This window comes from Vicia villosa, linkage group LG2 (genome assembly GCF_029867415.1).
Source record: "Vicia villosa cultivar HV-30 ecotype Madison, WI linkage group LG2, Vvil1.0, whole genome shotgun sequence".
Lineage (NCBI taxonomy): Eukaryota > Viridiplantae > Streptophyta > Magnoliopsida > Fabales > Fabaceae > Vicia > Vicia villosa.
This window is the reverse complement of record NC_081181.1, coordinates 224,355,946-224,367,305: the sequence shown is the minus strand read 5'-3', so window position 1 is coordinate 224,367,305 and position 11,360 is coordinate 224,355,946. Positions and strand designations below refer to the sequence as shown.

The 11,360-nt window shown below is 36.2% G+C and overlaps 1 protein-coding gene across 1 annotated transcript; it reads left to right on the top strand.

Moving 5' to 3' along the window:
- Positions 1 to 240: 240 nt before the first annotated feature.
- On the top strand, positions 241 to 3,591 carry LOC131654041 (pentatricopeptide repeat-containing protein At1g80150, mitochondrial-like). The gene is made up of 2 exons (XM_058924444.1): positions 241 to 1,882; positions 2,627 to 3,591. The coding sequence occupies exon 1, from the start codon at positions 451 to 453 to the stop codon at positions 1,633 to 1,635; it is 1,185 nt and encodes a 394-aa protein (XP_058780427.1). The 5' UTR covers positions 241 to 450; the 3' UTR covers positions 1,636 to 1,882; positions 2,627 to 3,591.
- The last annotated feature ends 7,769 nt before the right edge of the window (positions 3,592 to 11,360 follow it).

The following is an 11,360-nucleotide window of genomic DNA, read 5'->3' as shown; positions in this document are numbered from 1 at the left end:
TAAAATATCAATATATCATGACTCAATGTGATAAAATCTAATAGGCGATGACATAGTAAAATTTTCTTACCGTTTAAATGCATTACTTTTAATCAATAATAATAAATATATAAAGTGGTCAAATAAAATGCTGAATATCCAAGTGTGTCACTATCACTCCCTATTTCATTGTTTTCTTAGTTTTGAAAATATATACAAATATTTCTTCATTCATTTGCTTCATATTAGTAAAAAAAAAAAAAAAAAAAAAGAACAAAAGAGAAGAAAAAAAAAAATGAAAATCCAACGATGAGAGAAAAATGAACTGGTGGCGCTCTTCATTCCACCTAAACCCTATATTCCAATGCTCTTCAACAACCTAAACCCCATTCCAACCACCACCACCGCCACAACCACCACCACCACCACCACCGCCATTGAGCATGATCTTCCCTCACTCTCTTCCTGATCATGCTAACCCCCTCTCTGCGATCCACTCGCAGATTCTGCCACAATCTCTCTTCATCTTCCCCCCTCACATTCAAAACCCTTAAACCCTTACAACCACCAGTTCTCGATACTCTCAAATCCGAGCGGGACGCACACAAGCTCTTCCATCTCTTCAAAGCCAATGCCACCAACCGCCTCCTCGTCGAAAACCGCTTCGCTTTCTACGACACCGTTTCGCGTCTCGCCGGCGCTAAACGCTTCGACTACATCGAGAATTTACTCGAACAGCAGAAAACGCTTCCGCAATCTCGTAGGGAAGGGTTTGTTGTTAGGATTATCACCTTGTATGGGAAGGCTGGTATGGTTCAACACGCGCTTGATACTTTTTATCAAATGCATAGTTTTAAATGTCGTAGGACTGTTAAATCTTTCAATGCCACTCTTAATGTTTTGGCGTCGAATCGGAATTTCGATGAGGTTGTGAGGTTTTTAGATGAGGTTCCTTCTAGGTTTAATATTAAATTAGATGTTTATTCTGTTAACATTGCTGTTAAGGCTTTTTGTGAAGATGAGAAGCTTCAAGAGGCTTATTTGTTTATGGTTGATTGTGAGAATAATAAAGGGGTTAAGCCGGATGTTGTTACGTATACGACTCTTATCTCTGCGTTTTATGAGGTTAAGAGGTGGGAGATTGGGAATGGGTTGTGGAACCGGATGGTGTTGAAGGGTTGTATGCCGAATCTTCATACTTTTAATGTTCGGATTCAGTTTTTGGTTACTGTTAGGCGGGCTTGGGATGCGAATGCTTTGATGGGATTGATGCGGAGAGTTGGGGTTATGCCGGATGAGGTTACGTTAGTTTTGGTTATCAAGGGTTTTTTTCTGGCGGGTTATCCTGAGATGGCGATGAGGGTTTTTTCGAAGTTGCATAGGAAGGGTTATAAGAGTAGTGCTAATATTTATCAGACGGTGATTCATTATTTGTGTAAGAGAGAGGATTTTGATCAGGCGTACACCATGTGTGAAGATAGTATGCGGAAAAATTGGTTTCCGAATGTAGATACTATCTTTATGCTGCTGGAAGGCCTAAAGAGATTTGGGGAGATTGATAAAGCGAAGGAGATTGTTGCGTTGTTGGAAAGCAGAAAACCTCCATTCTATTCAAGTTATTTGGCTTCAATGCAGTCCTTATTGTCAGGGCAGTAAAGTTAGTGGAATAGGGAAATTGATTGAGTTTAGTGAGGCAGCAGCCCAAGTGGATCTTATATTCTTTGTATTCCATTCATTTGTACATCTTGATAGTTTATGTAACAAGCCTGAAATTTTGATGGCATCTCATTTATACAAGCTGTCAAACACCGGTTTTTTCCACTCGTTAGCTCATTGTACCTCACTGGATAATATTTCGGCCAAGATGGTATTTCAGAAGGAAAATACTACCAGATAAACTCTTGTAAGTTGTGAAATACTCTTCCTTTGACCATTCTTTCCCTCTGCCACACACACCTTCTGTTTTTCTTATATTACTTACTACATTGTAGAGAAATTCTGCATGGTTATGAAGTTATGAAGGTTCTACATGGTGTTCTGTTCCTTGTCTTTCATTTACAACTAGTATTTAAGTTCCTTGATTTATTTGTGGATCTTTTTTATTTGATTACAAGTAATATTCAAATATTCAGTACATTTGCAACTGAAATTTTTTGGTGGTTTTCTGGTGTTCAAGGTACTTGTATATTTTGCAAAATCACTTTTTGTGTTTTAGAGAAAAATAATATTTTCATGTATGAATACTTGAATAAATGTCATTATATAAATGCCAATGTAGTCATAGTTGTTTGTTTTAAGATACTTATGATATAAATGTTCATTTTTAATAAGTAAAGTTTGTTTATTTTGGATATTAATGTTCATATATAAACCTGTGTAACATTTTGTTATTCAATCCCTTTCATGCAAAATATTTTTTTTCCCTATATTCATGCTGGTTTAGTGTTCTTTGATATTGTTCTGGTGATATGCTGTTGGTTGACTTTTAGCTTCAATACTCCTTATTCTTGATATGTCACCCTTATCAAGAATTAATCGTCTGAATTAGTTATTCGATGATGTATAGATTTAAGGATTGGTGTTTTAAAGCTTTGTAGAATTTGAAGTTAAATTAAACTTGACCCCCGATACCTATTTGTCATTGAAGTGGAATAGGAAAAGCGTCATCTGGAAATTTCTTGAAGTATTTTGATTTGCAATCTGGGTCTTGTGTAGTAGAGAGCAGATGTCCTGATGTACAATGAGCACCCTTTTCAGATTTTGAGGATGTCCAAAGGGCTTCTTTCAGCACTATATAAAGTATGCACGAGGTTCAATAAAGTACTTATGAAGAGAATTAGTTTTTTTTTTTATACAGAGATGGGTTTCTGCTATTGGACACAGATCTTATTTTCATACTCGTAGGATTGAAGCTGGACAGTAACTAAATGTCTAACTGGTTTGAAGATATCACAATATTGTTCATGTTTCCTATCAAAGTTGTTGAAGAAAATAATCTATTTGTCAGGGAAAGTTTGGTTTAACTGTATTGAAGAAGTTGCACCGGCCTTTTGCTTTGAAAAGTGAAAATTATTGCGAAGGGTGTACTGAGGGACAAGGGAACAAGAAAGGCGATCATTATTGCATTGGAAGGCAAAATTAAACAGAAATCCTGTGATTATGCATAGGCATGAAACATGGTAACATTGATGTTTCACTTGGATATGATGATGTGTTGGCTTTCCGTTGAGTGTTTGCACTGTCCTCGGCTAACAGGGCGGACAATAATTATGCAGATAAAGGGCATGTACAAAAGAGTAAAGCCACTGCTAGAAAAAAATTACCAGAATTTTGATAGAATACGAGGTTTGTGAGGATGCTGGGTGTATTAGAGTGGTAGGAACATACCTATCACTTCGTGTTGGTAAAAAGATTCCTAAGATTTTTTGTTTTTGTTTTTTTAGCATTCTTTTCCAATAGAAGAAACACGGGAAGCTTAATTCTTGATTCCTCTTTGAAAAGCCATGAAAGCATACAAAAAGATTCTAAGAGTTTTTTTTTTGTCTTTCAAGATAGTGTGAAGATTGAAAGCATACAAAGTTGAACAGTTATTGCTTATCCATAATTAATCAATCTCTCTTAAGTTTTTTTAACCATGATTCCTTGTGGTTTTTGTTTAGTGAAGTCCTTTGAGATTTTAAAAAGATTCATAGAGGTCTTATGTATTTATCATTAAAATATTTATCATTTTACCATATTACTCCACTATTTACTAGTCTTATCTTGATTTATTGATAGAGGTTTTTGAATAAAGCATTGTCATGGTTTTTATTATCGTTGTTATTGAATAATTTTTTTTTTATGTAGTTTATACCGTAAATATTAGTTATGTTCATCTAAATTCTATATATAATTATGTCCAAAATTAAGCATCAATTCAAAATTTTAAACATAACTAGGGACAACTGCATAATTTAGAACAACAATTTAATTGAGTTCCTTGCACGTGAGGGATTCGACAAAATCATAGAGGTCTTATGTATTTATCATTAAAATATTTATCATTTTACCATATTACTCCACTATTTACTAGTCTTATCTTGATTTATTGATAGAGGTTTTTGAATAAAGCATTGTCATGGTTTTTATTATCGTTGTTATTGAATAATTTTTTTTTATGTAGTTTATACCGTAAATATTAGTTATGTTCATCTAAATTCTATATATAATTATGTCCAAAATTAAGCATCAATTCAAAATTTTAAACATAACTAGGGACAACTACATAATTTAGAACAACAATTTAATTGAGTTCCTTGCACGTGAGGGATTCGACAAAATCTTTGAAGGAGATGATTTAGGAAAGTCGACAATTGACCCAGAGAAATTGATAATGAAAAAGTCGAAAGTAAATCGGAAAATCAAGCACCACTTTGATGATGGATTACAACCAGAATACTCAAATGTAATAGATTCTAAGATATTGTGGGACAAACTTAAGGCAAGATTTGGACACCAGAGAAAAGTTTTGTTGTCTTCTTTGATGGATCAGTGGAACAAATTAATATTCCAAAATTATAAAAGTGTTGTTGCATATAACTCTCCCATGCACCAAATTATAGCACAATTATAATTTGTGGCATAGTTATGACCGAAGAAGAAAAGTTAGAAAAAATATTTTCAACTTTTCATGCATCTCAAGTATTATTGCAACAATAATATAGAATGATGGAATTTTTTGAGTATTCTGATTTTTTTTTTTTGATGCTTGAGTATTCTGATTTAGTTGTAGCTAACAAAATAATGAGCTCCTTACAAAAAAACAACTCGTCACGTTCCACAGGAACAATAAAATATCCATAGATAAATGTCACAATATTTAATCAACGACATGGTGGCTATAATCATATTAAAAGACGTGGTGGTTATGCTCGATTTGATGGTCCTAATTGAGGCAGATTTCACGACTGAAATCCATTTCGTGGTCAAGGTCGCGGATAAGGTTATATGAATAATGATAGGTTTTCTAGATATTACCAAGCTAATAGGAATCATCAAATTAGGGGTAATTATATCTAAGAGGATTTCTCGAAAAATCATAATGCACAAAGAAATGTCATTGGTCTAAGACGTGTAGAACGCCATAATATTTCTGTAAAAGAAACAATGTGAATACAAGATCACACTCACAAATATGTTTTTGATTCATGGCAAACTCAACAAGCATACAAGCAACAAGGCACAAGCAGAAGAACTCAAAGAAAAGCAAGCATTGGCCACTTATGACAGAGCAGGTCGACCTACTATGCATATAGGTCGACTCAACACAAGCAAAACAAGAAGAATGCAGAAAAGCAGCAGCTAGGTCGACCTACTGTCAACCTAGGTCGACCTAAAATGGAGAAAATATCATACACTTCTGCTAGGTCGACACACACATCAACCAGGTCGACCTAAACCGAAGAAATGTCCCAAAACGCATTTGAAGAGAATTCTGGTCGACCTACTTCCTTAACAGGTCGACCTAACTGGGAGCAAATATCATTCAAAGCTAATGCACCTCTTCTAGGTCGACCTAAGCACTACAAGAGGTCGACCTAATTGATCAAAAATGCCAAAATTTCTGGTTTTCTCTGCTCGAACTGATAAACTCTCATATATATTGTCCAAGGTTCATTATTGCAAAAACAACACCAACGACTGAAAGATACACAAAGGCTTCTCATCTTCGTTCTTCATCATCTCCAACACAATTACACATAATCATTCTTGCGTTGAGGGTTAGTGATCGAGTTCGATAACATCCATGGAACGGAATTAAAGATTCCTAGTGGGTGAAGATTTGTGGGGTTTTCGGTGAATAAAATCCGAGGGTTTTGTCCTCCAAGATAGGTGATTCTTGGGGTTTTTTATCAAGAGGTTTCATCAAGGATCCATCTGAGTGTGAAGATTGAAGAACAAGGGTTCAAGGCAATTCAAGACACTACAGAAAAGGGATCAAGTGAAGCTCTTGGAACACCTTGATCTGGCTCAAGATTAAGGGGGAAGAAGATTCAAAGGATCGACAAATTTGGTTTATTGTTTATCGCTTTGCTTTCTTCTTTGTATAAACTGCTTTCAACATTAATGGAAGATTTCCCAATTTCAATTTGGAATTGGGGGCAGACGTAGTCGTAGCGAGGACGATCGACGAACTGCCTGAACAAATATCGTGTTCTTGTCGCTTTTATCTTTTCATTTACGTTCTGTTCATATTTGGTCATAATTGCAAAATTGATTAACGATTCAAGTGTTAAAATTGTGAATTAAGATTCTGCATAAACATCACAATTCACCACATCTTGAATCATCATCAATTTGAACATTATCACCAAGTGTTTGTCTTTTTGCTCATTCCATTATTACTGCATTGCAAACCAAAGTTTGTCAATTTAGAAGTTAATTGATTTTCAGCTGTGAAACGTATTGATTCGATAACATATCACTTCATCGTTAATCTCAATTATCTTGTGGTTTTGTCACATATACGACCCTTGCAATAACGGTCCGGAATAGACGCAAGTCGATTCAGAACCGCTTTCGCTTTAGTTCAAAATAATTCTGAAAAACTCTGTGAGATCTATTCACCCCCCTCTAGATCCTTAGGCCAGCGTCTAACAAGTGGCATCAAGAGCTTGGTTAATTCCGTGCTACGTGAAACACTTATTGGAAAGATGGCTTCCGGACCTAAAGGGGCTCACAATAGAGCTCCAGTTTTCAACGGTGAAAACTATGGCTATTGGAAGGATTGTATGTGTGTCCATATCAATGCCATTGATAGGAACATCTGGACAGCTATTGTTAATGGTCCCTTTCAGATCACCATAACAAATGCAGCTGGTGCAGTTGTCCCAAAACCAGAAAATACTTGGGATGCTGAAGATGAAAAGAGATATGCATACGATTGGAAAGCGAGAAACATTCTAATCTCAGCTCTAGGAGTTGATGAATACTATCGCGTTTCCCATTGTAGATCCGCTAAAGCTATGTGGGACACATTGCAAGTTGCCCACGAGGGAACGAATGATGTCAAACTAGCTAGGATCAATACGTTAACTCAAGAGTTCGAACTGTTCCACATGGAAGATGGTGAATCCATCGAAAACATGCAGAAGAGATTCGTTCACCTGAAAAATCAGTTAAATTCTCTTGATAGACCTGTTTCCAATGCAGTTGCTACTAACAAAATCTTAAGATGTTTGAACAGGGAATGGCAACCCAAGGTTATAGCAATAAAGGAAGAAAATGATCTAAACACCTTAGACATTACCACTCTCTTTGGTAAACTAGAGGAACATGAACAACACCTTAAATGCCTTGACATGCATGAGAAAAGGGCAAAGAAAGAAAAGAACATGGAGAAAGAGGTAGAGAAGAAGTCAATAGCTCTAAAGGCTTCAAGCTCCAAGACCTCAAGACAAGAGCTAGAGGATAGTGATACAAGTGATGACGAAGACTCCGATGATGAGGAAATGGGACTGTTTGTGCGAAGATACAACAAATATCTAAAGAAAAATGGAGCAAAACATTCTGACAAAGGCTTGATCAACTATATAAAGCAATCAAACAAGTTCAAATAAGATGACAACAACAAAGGAAAAATCAAAGGCCCTTGCTTTAATTGTGGGAAAGCCGGTCACTACAAACCGGATTGTCCATACCTTAAGAAAGAAAAAGAGAAGAACCAAAGCAAAGGTCATAACAAATCTAAAAGAGCCTACATAGCATGGGAAAGTGATTCATCTAGTGAAAGCTCATCAAGCGATGAAGAAGAATCAGCAAACTTATGTTTTATGGCTCATCAACACAAGAAAAAGAAAGCTGTAAGTCATCTTAAACCTGAACTCGTAGATAAGGTATCTCATTCTCAACTAAAACTTGCTTTTGAAGAATTACATAGAGATGCAATTGAAGCTTTCAAACTTTTGGCCTCAAATAAGAAAATCTTTTCATATCTTGAATAAAAAGTTGAGAAAACCGAAAAGGATATGGAAGCTTTAAAACAATCTATGCTAGACATTCAAAAGGATAAAGTTGAAATAGATCCTACATCATGGTTTGGTTGTGAGACATGTCACATTTGGCAAAAAGAAGTAAGAGATCTAAAAGCCAAATTAGACAAGGCTCTACAACCAAAAGTGACTTTTGCGGTTGATCTAAATAAGTCCAAAAGATCGTATACTCCTTTATATAGTAAATACACTTTTGTACCTAAAGTATCAACTAGCAAAACAACATATTCTCATCATATTACCTGTCATTATTGTTGCAAAAAGGGTCATACCATTGAAAAATGCAAATTTAGGAGGATTTTAGTTCCTAAAGGAGTATTTCAATGGTTGCCTAAGTGCAACAAATTATGTACTCACTACCAAGGACCCAATGAAAATTAGGGACCTCCCTCTCTAAATTAATTTTGCAGGAAAAGTGTCTTGACATTGCCGAAAGGTTGTGGTTCCTTGATAGCGGATGTTCAAGACACATGACGGGAGACATATCTCTTTTCGTTGAGTTTCAAGCAAAGAAAAAGGGGTATGTCACCTATGGAGATAACAATCGGGGAGCCATTCTTGGTAAAGGAAGTGTAGGTAACCCCTCTACCACGACTATAACTGATGTACTGCTAGTAGAAGGCCTTAAGCATAATCTTTTAAGTATAAGTCAATTGTGCGACAAAGATTTTAAAGTAATGTTTACAAATTCTGGCTGCACAATAGAACATACTAAGAAAAGAGACATTATGTTTAATGGCTTAAGAGTAAACAATATCTACATGCTAAACTTGGATGAGGTATCTAAATCTAGTACCAAGTGTCTAATTGCTCTAGGCGAAGACTCATGGCTTTGGCATAGACGTCTCGCCCACATAAATTTTGACTTACTTAATAAAGTTGTCACGAAAGATTTAGTAATCGGTTTACCTAAAATGAAGTTTTCAAAAGATCATTTATGTGATGCTTGTCAAAAGGGAAAGCAAACAAAAATCTCTTTTAAATCAAAGAACGTGGTTTCAACATCACGCCCTCTTGAACTACTTCACATGGATCTCTTTGGCCCTTCAAGGACTAAAAGCATAGGTGGAAACACCTATGGTTTTGTCATTGTCGATGATTACTCTAGATTTTGTTGGACAATCTTTCTACCTAGTAAGGATCAAACTTTTCCAGCTTTCACACAATTTGCAAGATTATGTCAAAATAAAATGAACACCAAAATAGTTGCAATTCGAAGTGATCACGGTGGAGAGTTTGAAAACTATCTTTTTGAAAAATACTGTGATAAACATGGAATTGAGCATAACTTTTCAGCTCCTAGAACACCACAACAAAACGGGGTGGTTGAACGTAAAAATCGGGTTCTAGAGGAGCTGGCAAGAACAATGCTGAATGAGGGTAGTCTACCTAAGTATTTCTGGGCTGACGCGATTAACACCGCATGTTATGTTTTGAATAGGATAATAATACGTCCTATACTGAACAAAACTCCCTATGAATTACTAAAAGGTAGAAAACCAAATGTATCTCATCTCCATGTATTCGGTTGCAAGTGTTTTGTCTTGAACAATGGTAAGGATAATCTTGGTAAATTCGATGCTAAAGCTGATGAGGGCATATTCCTTAGTTACTCACAATCTAGCAAAGCATATCGGGTATATAATAAGAGATTACTTATAGTAGAAGAGTCAGTACACGTGTCTTTTGATGAATCTTATACAAAATATGTCGAGAAAGGTCTTTCGTTTAATGGTGCAGGTCCATCCACTGAAGACATTGTCAAAGACAAGGAAGACGAGAATGAAAGTATTGTAAAGAAAGATGCTGAGAAAGAGAAAGATAAGTCTCATGATGAAAATGAAAAGGAAAGCACCTCAAACAATGAAGAACTTCCTAAGGCTTGGACAAATGTGAAAGACCATCCAATTGACAACATAATAGGAGACATCTCAAAGGGCGTTACAACACGCTCAAAGATAAGTAACTTCTGTCATCATTTTGCTTTTGTTTCACAAGTTGAGCCAAAAAACGCTAAGGACGCATTAATTGATGAGCATTGGCTAATGGCCATGCAAGAAGAATTAAACCAATTTAAACGGAATGATGTTTGGGACTTAGTCCCTCATCCGGGAGATCATCAAGTAATCGGCACTAGATGGGTTTTTCGTAACAAACTTGATGAAAACGGCGTTATCACTAGAAACAAAGCTAGATTAGTTGCCCAAGGTTACAATCAAGAGGAAGGTATTGATTATGAAGAGACATACGCTCCTGTAGCACGTCTCGAAGCTATTCGCCTCTTACTTGCCTATGCTTGTTCAAAAGACTTCAAACTATTCCAAATGGATGTTAAAAGTGCCTTTCTAAATGGCTACATAAATGAAGAGGTCTATGTTGCTCAGCCACCCGGCTTTGAGAATTACATGTATCCAACTCATGTTTATAAGCTGAAACGTGCTCTATACGGTCTTAAACAAGCCCCTCGGGCTTGGTACGAACGATTGAGTAAATTTCTTCTTAGCCATGGGTACTCTAGGGGTAAAGTTGACACTACTCTCTTTATTAAAAGAAAAGATAAAGATGTTCTCTTAGTTCAAGTATATGTAGATGATATTATATTTGGGTCGACTAATGCAAAACTTGTCAAAGATTTTTCTAAGCTTATGCAGAGTGAATTTGAGATGAGTCTCATGGGTGAGCTAAATTTCTTCCTTGGCCTACAAATCAAGCAACTCAGTCATGGAACGTTTGTGAGTCAAACTAAATACTGTACAAAGCTGCTCAAAAGATTTGGAATGAGTGAAGCGAAGGAGATTGACACACCTATGGCAACAAATACTAACCTAGACAAAGATGAGAAAGGTAAAGAAGTTGATGTAAAATTGTACCGAGGTATGATAGGTTCACTATTGTATCTTACTGCCTCAAGACCAGACATTATGTTTAGTGTGTGTATGTGTGCAAGATATCAATCTTGTCCAAAAGAATCTCACTTATAAGCTGTCAAAAGAATTCTGCGCTATTTACGTGGAACTACTACATATGGCCTATGGTATCCAAAGGGAAATGACTGCTACTTGGTAGGATTCTCCGACTCAGATTTTGCTGGCTGCAAATCCGATAGAAAAAGCACCAGTGGAACATGTCATCTATTCTCAAATTCATTGATAAGTTGGCATAGCAAGAAACAAGTATCGGTTGCATTATCTACTGCTGAGGCAGAATATGTAGCTGCATGGAGCTGTTGTGCCCAGATATTATGGCTCAAGCAACAACTTCTTGATTTTGGTATTAAGCTTGATCGTATACCTATCATGTGCGACAACACAAGTGCCATAAACTTGAGCAAGAATCCTGTCCTACACTCAC

Coding starts and splice junctions, on each gene's coding strand:
- LOC131654041 (XM_058924444.1), top strand. CDS start 451: ATGCTAACCCCCTCTCTGCGATCCACTCGCAGATTCTGCCACAATCTC.